Source organism: Zosterops lateralis, assembly GCF_965231275.1.
Source record: "Zosterops lateralis genome assembly, chromosome: 3".
In the NCBI taxonomy this organism is placed as follows: domain Eukaryota; kingdom Metazoa; phylum Chordata; class Aves; order Passeriformes; family Zosteropidae; genus Zosterops; species Zosterops lateralis.
In genome coordinates, this window is record NC_139764.1 from 80,096,756 (window position 1) to 80,105,459 (window position 8,704).

The window sequence follows — 8,704 nt, forward strand, 5'->3', positions numbered from 1 at the left end:
TTTTTTTTTTCCCTATAATACACTGACACAGAGCAATACAAGCGCTTTTATCGCGCCGTGAGTGGCGCGGGGAGGGGGCGCTGGGTGGAGTCAGCTCCGCTCCGTGTCTGCTCCGGAGCGAGGGGCAGACCCGAGCGGCTGAATCCATCGGGAATGTGGCAATGGATCAAAGCCCGAGCCGCCCCCGGCCCCCCGCGGCTCCGGCAGGGGGCGCCCTTGCCCCGCGCTGCGCCGGCCGGGAGCGCCCCGAGGGGCGGGGGGGGGCGCGGGGACCCCCGCCCGCGGCCTGCCTGGGGGGCGATGGAGCGTGTCGGGCTGGGGGCGTCCCGGGCAGCCCCAGACCCCTCACCCCATCCTGAGCGCGCTAAAAACGGGGTGGAGGGGACGGTAACCCCGGCCGGGCTGTGTTGCCCACCCCCCTTTTTCGGCGAAGCGCTCGGGTGGGGGAGCCGCGCGTCACGTCGCCGCGCAGCCCCTCAGCCCCTCCTGCCGCGCGTCACGGAGCCGCGGGCGGTGACGCCACACCGGCCGTGACCCCCCCGTGTCCCCGGCAGCGCGTCCTCCCGCGGAACCCGCTGTCTGCAGCGCGCCGGCGGCGCGGGGGGCGCACCGGGGCGGGGGCGGCCCCGGCTGCTGCTGCTGCAGCGGGTCTGTCGCTTAGTCTGCTTCGAATAGTCTCTGTATGTTCTAAATAATACCTGTCTGGGAATAGTATCGATATGCATATAGTATCTATATGTATTGTAAATAATAGCTATATGTACGTATATGTACGTAACAGGTGAAAAACAAGCAGATGCATTCATCATTATTGAAAAGAAAATGGAAATAATATATATGGGTATGTTTATATAACATGCTTGTCTTCCACGTTGTTTTCACGGCTCCGCGGCTACCCAAGTTGTACTCTATAGGCAGGACGCTCCTCTAGAAGGCACGGGCCCTCCGTGGTCTCCGATGTGTCCTTTTCCTTCCCCGGCCGGCGAGGAGGGCGGGTGGGCAGGGGAAGGGGCCGGGCCGGGGCCGGGCAGGCTCGGCGTGATGGGCTGAGCTGCCGCAGGCGGCCCTGGAAATCTCGGTCAGGAGCCGAGCGGCGCAAACCGCACGGCCCGGGATCCTCGGCATCTGCTTGGAGAGCGGCCCTTGCCAAATTCCGTCGCTCTGGTATGAAGTTTGGCTGAGCCTGGGATGACCGGGAGTGTCGGGGGGGTGGGGGGAGTAAAAAGGCAGAGGAAAAAAATGGGTAGTGAATGGCAGCGCGGAGCTGGGTGCCCCCGGGCGCGGATCGAGGCGCGGCAGGAGCGGAGGGGCCGCGCCCCGCTCGGGGCCGGGAGCGCCGCTGCACTTGTTGCCTGCCCGGAGCCCCGGGGGAGGGAGGCTGTGCTTCCCTGTGCGGGGCTCCCGGCGCGGGGCGGTGCGGGCGGCGGGCTGGGCGCTCCGCCGGCGCGGAGGGGCGGGCGGGAGCGAGGGAGGGAGGGCGGCCGCGGTGCGGGGTGTGGGCGGGCCGGGGGCACCGCCGAGGCCGGCCGTGCAGATACAGGGGGCGGGACGCGGGCGCCGTGACTCGGAGCCCCGGAAGCGCGGAGAAACCCCGTATAAAAACTACTGGGGACCTTTCGCGGCCAGAACTACGAAAGCTCCGGAGACGGCGGCAGCCTGCGGCGGCAGCGAGCGGGGCGGCCTGTGGGGCGGCGCGGGGCGGCCTCTGCCCCGGCGGGAGCGCGGCGAGCGGCGCTGCAGGTCGGGCACCTTCCCTTATCCTGCAGCACCACCTGCCTCCGGGGGGCTTCTTCTCCCCCCCACCCCCGTTTCATTTATTTATTTATTTCTAATCAAATCAGTAGGTGCGTCCCCCGGCTCCCGCACTGAAGGGGCGGCCGCAGGGAGCGGAGCCGGGGCGCGGGGTGCACGCCGCTGCTGACCGCTGCCTTTTCCTGCTCTTTTGCCAGGCGCGGAGAGAGGGAGGCCCCGGGGGGCCGGCGGGGAGCCGGAGCCGTGCCTGGATCCAGCCCGGGGAGGCCGCTCACCATGGCAGACGATGAGAAGGCCGGCGGGAGCTCCGCGGACGGCGGCGAGAGCGCGCAGTGCAATGTGCTGAGCTGGGAGCAAGTGCAGCGCCTGGACCGCATCCTCAGCGAAACCATCCCCATCCACGGCCGCGGGAACTTCCCCACGCTGGCCATGCAGCCTCGCCAGATCGTCAAGGTGGTGCGGAGCCGGCTGGAAGAGAAGGGCATCGGCCTGCGGGACGTGCGGCTGAACGGCTCGGCCGCCAGCCACGTCCTGCACCAGGACAGCGGCCTGGGCTACAAGGACTTGGACCTCATCTTCTGCGCCGATCTCAAAGGAGAAGCCGAATTTCAGACTGTGAAGGACGTGGTCTTGGACTGCCTCTTGGATTTCTTACCCGAGGGAGTGAATAAGGAGAAAATCACGCCTCTCACGCTCAAGGTAAAGCTGCCCTCTGCCCGGAGCGGGCAGTGTGAGCGCCTGCCCGGGGGAGTGGGCGCCTTCCCCTGGCATGGAGCGGTGCGCTCAGGGACGCGGCTCCCCCCACAGCCCCGCGTCCCGCAGGAGCCCCGGGCCATTTATTCACCCCACGCTTAAAACCGTGGAGGAGTTTATAGTGAAGCGCCCTGACCGGGGCTCTTCAGGATTAATTAGCTTTTTCTCCCTGCCGGTTGATTTGCTGGGAGCGTTGTTTTACCCGGGGCGTGTGCCAGGCGCTGCACATCTCTCCTCTCTCCCAGCCCGGCCCGGCGGCAGCTCGGTGTGCCGGCCCCGGTGCCCGAGGGCACGGGGAGTGTAGATGGATTTAACATCTGCAAGAAGGAAACCCCGTCTGCAAGGCATGCTTCCAGGTGTGCTAAGTGCCCCAGTGCGCAGGCATATTCCCTCTTCTAGAAGACACTGCGCTTGAGTCGATCAGGCTGAATCCAAATCCTTTCAGATTTTTTTTTGAATTTTTTAAATTTTTTTTTTTTAATGTGGGACTGATTTATGGAACCTGCTCTGGTAGGATTGAGGGGAATGAACATTTGCTAACTTGTTTTTTGGGAAGTAGAGAAAGAAATGAAAACCAGTAAATAAAATTTCTTACCAGATTGTAGTAGTGACCTTCTGCATATGGGTGCAGGCATATTTGGCAGGTGTGCCATGGACTTAGTCTGTAGATGTATTTAGAAGTGACTGAACAAAGTAGTGTTGCTGTATGCTTCCTTTACATGACACAGTCCCAGCAGAATGCCCTTCCCTGTCATACCCTTGCAGTGACAGCATTTTGAGCTCTCACGTTAAGCACTTATTCTCTAGTTTGTATCTGCAGGCTGCATGAAATCTTCTATGAAATGCAAGTGTTGAGGGGGGGGGGGAAGGTTGGGGGGTTGGGAGGGGTGAGCAGATGCAGAGAAGGAAAAATTTCTTGGGTCTTTATCTTGATTTGTTCATTTTATCTTTCTGATTATAGGAGGCTTATGTGCAGAAAATGGTAAAAGTATGCAATGATTCAGACCGATGGAGTCTTATCTCCCTGTCCAACAACAGTGGCAAAAATGTGGAGCTGAAATTCGTGGACTCTCTGAGGCGGCAGTTTGAATTCAGTGTCGATTCCTTTCAAATCAAGCTGGACTCCCTGCTGCTTTTTTATGAGTGCTCAGAGAATCCGATGACTGAAACTTTTCACCCAACTATCATTGGTGAGAGCGTTTATGGGGATTTCCAGGAAGCCTTTGATCACCTCTGCAACAAGATAATTGCCACCAGAAACCCAGAGGAAATCAGAGGAGGTGGTCTTCTGAAGTACTGCAACCTTTTGGTAAGGGGCTTTAGGGCAGCCTCTGAATCTGAGATTAAATCCCTGCAGAGATACATGTGTTCAAGGTTTTTCATTGACTTCTCAGACATTGGCGAACAGCAGAGAAAGCTGGAGTCCTACTTGCAGAACCACTTTGTGGGATTAGAAGACCGCAAGTATGACTATCTCATGACCCTTCACGGTGTGGTGAATGAGAGCACAGTGTGCCTGATGGGACATGAGAGGAGACAGACTCTGAATCTGATCACCATGCTGGCCATCCGGGTCCTAGCTGAGCAAAATATCATCCCCAACGTGGCCAATGTCACCTGCTATTACCAGCCAGCCCCCTACGTAGCAGATGCCAACTTCAGCAATTACTATATTGCCCAGGTTCAGACGGTGTTCCCTTGCCAGCAGCACACATACTCCACTTGGCTGCCCTGTAATTAAGAACCGAAATTAGTAGACCTCGTGGGGAGAACTTTTTCTAAGATGTAGGAAGGGGCGACGGGTCCCTCTGAAATGGGGTGTTTTGTGCAATGATGATCTGCTCTAGTTTTCAAGCTTGAGACAAGCTTGTGGTTCTTCTAATAATTAATGGGAGCATGATCAAGAAAGAACCCCAAAATAATTGGATCCTACCCCAGAGCACAAGAGGCCTGTCATTAAAAGCAACCAGCTTCTCCTGAAGTAAGTGAGGGAGGAATGCTTGATGACAATATGGGTTGGCAATATTTGCTCCCATAGCTTTGGCATAGAGAAGGTGGGAAAGCCTTATTTTCTTTTATTTTTATTCTTACTCTAGAATGGGATCTGTAAAAGGGAGAATATGAAAGAAACAAAACAAAAAAAACAACAAAAGAAAAAAAACTTCACAAAAAACAGTTCTATATATATTCAGGAGTTAAAAGTTAGAGGCATAAAGCAGAGATAAGCTGAATAAAGTTGTATATTGGAATTACTGCATTTGGGGCTTGCAGCAAGTGCCGTCTATGGATTGACCGTGTAGAATGTATAGCTTGCTTGACTAGAATGCTTTACCAGAAACAGCTTGCTCCAAATGAACAGTAGTGGATTGGTACAGTTATAAAAACAGAAACATGTACGATGACAAAGTCCATTATTTCCAGCTGTGTGCATGCCTCACATTTTAAAAATGTGAGAATGCTGGAAAACCAGCTGTGGCAAGAAGTATATACTTAAGGACCAAAGATTTCACAAAAACGTTATCCAAGCAAAGAAGATACAGTAGAGTATATATATATAAATATATATATATGTAAAAGGAGATGTTCCTATATTTGTACACACCAATAGTAATCAAAAGTGCCTGATGCCTTCATAAAATTTGAAGTGAGAAAAAAAGATATAGTTTTGTGGTTTAACCATGCATTTTGTTTTATCAGGGACACAAGGATTAAAAAAAAAAAAAAAATCAAACCAACCCATAAGCTTGTGAATAAGTGGTGGAGGAAATGCCCTATTTTTTTTTCCTTGGCAAATACCTGTATAGAGTTAATGTTTGTCGGTGTGCTATTATCCTAGGTACGTGTGTGTATGTGTGTATATATGTTTGTGTGTGTATATATGTACATGTTATTGGTGTATATCTATATATATACACACACAATATATATTAATGTGGTCTAGGAAAATGTAGCAATTAAGGAATGTTTAAATAAAGTACTACTTGTTTTCCAGTTTGCAACAGGATTTCATAGGACAGTGGGCACCTTGCAGTGAAATTTTAACCCACACCTGAGAAATTTGGAGTAAATGAACCAGTCAGGATTAAGGTGGGATTCAGATAATGTCTTTGGTTGCAAGAACAAGGATTACAGTAATTCAGTGGGTTGCTTGTGAGCCATAATAATTCCGCAGATGGAGAAACATATGACTAGCTGATTTTTTTAACTGTTTTGTACTGTAATGCCATTTTGACATTTAACCCACTAATGTTGTGACTGCATACCTCCATGATGTGTAATTTCAGTGGAACGTGGATCAAAGATAGGTTTATTTAAACCCCCTGACAGCTAAAGAATATTGTATTAGTTGGTAATTTGAACACTAATTGTTAATATTTAAAGGAGTATTTTTAATAGAATGCATTATGCATTCCAGGACCACTAGAATTTAGCAAATGTGAAATGAACCCTTTTTAAGAGTGTTGCACGATTGCTTAAAATTATATTTTATATATATATTATATATATATATTTTTATGCAAATATTAAACATCTTTGATCTGGTTGTCACACTGCATTTACAATTTTAGTACTGTACTTTATTTAAATGGAATCACTTTACATTGGAACAATAGCTATTCACTTTCATTTCCTCTCCCGAAAGACCAGCAGGGGGGAAAAAACCAACCTCCGCTGCTGTTTTCACTTCAGTGCCATCTCTGAAGGTGTTAAATTCTTTGTTGTGCTTTGAAAACCTAATGACTAAGTGACACTTGACTCTGATATTTTGCTTTTTCTTTCTGAGGGAAAAAAAAAAAAAAAAAAAAAAAAATGGAATTCAGGCTTTTGAAGGAGATCCGTCTGTGCCCTGCCTGGTCACAGGTATGGTCTGGTGTTGGAGTCAGGGGTAGAGAGAGAGAGAGGACTCATGTCGTGGCAGTGTATTTTCCCTATGGAGCGAGTAAGGTACATCTATTTTTGTCACGCTTTGTACTTTTCACTCTGCAGGCACTTTAATAGGAACCCGATTTGTTTACTGAAGCACCTTCCCTGCGAGTCCTTCAGGAAACTTAAAAGCTGGTCCATTGCCATTCCTGGCATTGACGTGCAGACCTTGTCCCCACCTTCCCTTCCTTTGGTGCTGGCTGCAGCCTCCCATGGGATTCTTGTCCCGGCGAGGTTCCCTGCAGCCCCTTGGAGGGTCCAGCCTGGGTGCTCCTGGCCCACTGGTTCCCTTACCTCCTGCTCCTGGTTTGCTAGCGGAAGTGAGGGGAGGGCTGGGGAAATAGGATCAGCTGGTAATGTGGTATGTCTTCTCTCCCACAGCTATTTACAGCAAATAAATGACTCATCCTCTCTTTAAAAGGGTTTGAGAATCTATAGCTGTGCCACAACCACAGAATGCTGGTAGTACATGATACAGTGCTGTTTTCCTTTGAAGGCCCCCTTTTTTTTTTTGCCATTGCTTGAAAGAAAGTTTTGAATTACTTCCTCTCAGCTCAAATCTTGTTGTGGGTTGGTTTTTTTTTTTTTGATTGACAGCAGCTAGTTACCTTATAGTGCATACAGCAGGGCATACAGCAGGGCTCTGAGCTAAACTGCACCTTTTGGCGTTTGCATTTTGATACATATATAATATGTTTTTATATATATTATATAGGTATTCCAGTTTCCTGTTTTACATATGTTAATGATCAAGTGGTGGAACTGGTGGAGCTTTGTTTTATTTGTGACTGGTGGCTTAAAATGTGCCTGGTGTTAGAGGTGGGAAGAAGGCATGAGTTCAGGCCAAGAGTAAAATAAGAACCCCTTTTCAAAGCTGGTTTATTTCTGTGGTTTGCACACCTTTCCCTCCATAAAGTCTGACTTCTTTTTAACTGGTTTTTCCCCTCCTCTTCAGCACACTGGTACTTTTAAAGTTAATAACCATGTTCTTGCTTCGTAGACTTGATCTATCCCATCCAATCAGCTGTAAGGTTAGAGCTTGTGCTACAGAAGACAGTGCCCCTTTTAAAGAGCTGAACTGATTAAAGACACTGACCTGATTACAGTAAAACTGTTTGTGCCACAGTTGAATTTCCTGCTAACCAACAGGGCGCTAAACTTGCTTAAATGTAACAATTGATTAAACCAAGAGCTTTTAAATGGGATTTTTTTTCTTAGATGTAGCTGTCCTGTCAAATGCAAGAACATTTCTTCTAAAAATAGAAGGGCAATTAGAAGACCAAAAAGATGATATTTTTCTAGTTTCTTGTATTGCACTTAAAATATTTTTTATCTTGCACAAAGGCCTTCACACAAATCCTCTAAACAGCTCTTACTAAATGCTTGGTTTGCATCACATTAGAAGCTCCTACCAGTTCAAAAAAGGCGCTTTTTTAATTGAGAAAATGAAGTGTGTTAGATAAAACTGCACAGAAAAGGAAAAACTGTATTTGCGTATTCAGCTCCTATTTGAATATATTCTTTTGTATGGTTTTCTTTATGCAGAGAATTTCCCTTGCAAGAAAGAAAATCAGTGTACTGTTTTGCTGTTGTAATAGTGGTTTGCTAACAAAATAAATAGTAAAAAAAAAAAATAGCCTGCAAATTTCAAGACAGCTTGGCTAAGGCACTACAGGCTCCTGCAGTCTGTAGGAGTCTGTGCAGATTTGCTTTCCCTCAAATTTCCTTACAACTGTTGCCTTCTGCAAGGCATCCTGTTGCAGCAAACTGCTCCTTGGATTGCTCTTTTGGAACATTTTGACTATAGGCTTTGTCACAGACAGAAAAAAGAGCTGATGGAAAACAGACTCTAGAGGGAACAGATTGTGAATTTTGTTTACAGCATCCAATATTTGGATTTTTTTTGTAAATAAAAAGAAGTTATTTTTTTCTATTGATTTGTGTCTGCTGTCTTCCGTGTCTGAAATAGCTCTGGCCTGCTCCTACTGAATACCAAGTTCGCTTTCATTAAAAGAGGACAAGGGCAGCACTTTTCTGAGAAGAGCAGCATTCGGCTGCTTTCCGATTGGAGCACAGAACATTTTGAAAAGCCCTGCCTCGTGCCAGCCGAGTTTGGCTGGCTGTACTCAGCTGCAGAGGAACCTCCCCAGCCACTGCCAAAAATATGCACTCCAACACCAGTTGGGCCGTGCAAATGGTCCGAAACACAAAAATGAATTGGCGCCATGGCAACCCCACGCCCTCACTGCCCTCCCAAGTTAGGTAGTGGGCCTGG

General features: G+C 49.0%; 1 protein-coding gene across 1 annotated transcript; it reads left to right on the forward strand.

The window, feature by feature from the left end:
• The first annotated feature begins 2,013 nt into the window (after positions 1 to 2,013).
• TENT5A (terminal nucleotidyltransferase 5A) lies at positions 2,014 to 8,366 on the forward strand. The gene is made up of 2 exons (XM_083856495.1): positions 2,014 to 2,451; positions 3,467 to 8,366. The coding sequence occupies exons 1-2, from the start codon at positions 2,029 to 2,031 to the stop codon at positions 4,244 to 4,246; spliced, it is 1,203 nt and encodes a 400-aa protein (XP_083712621.1). The 5' UTR covers positions 2,014 to 2,028; the 3' UTR covers positions 4,247 to 8,366.
• Positions 8,367 to 8,704: the final 338 nt, after the last annotated feature.

Excerpts from the sequence above, each read along its gene's own strand:
- TENT5A (XM_083856495.1), top strand. The coding sequence starts at position 2,029 with ATGGCAGACGATGAGAAGGCCGGCGGGAGCTCCGCGGACGGCGGCGAG. Across the intron at positions 2,452-3,466 it reads TCACGCCTCTCACGCTCAAG|GAGGCTTATGTGCAGAAAAT; the intron begins GTAAAGCTGCCC and ends TTCTGATTATAG.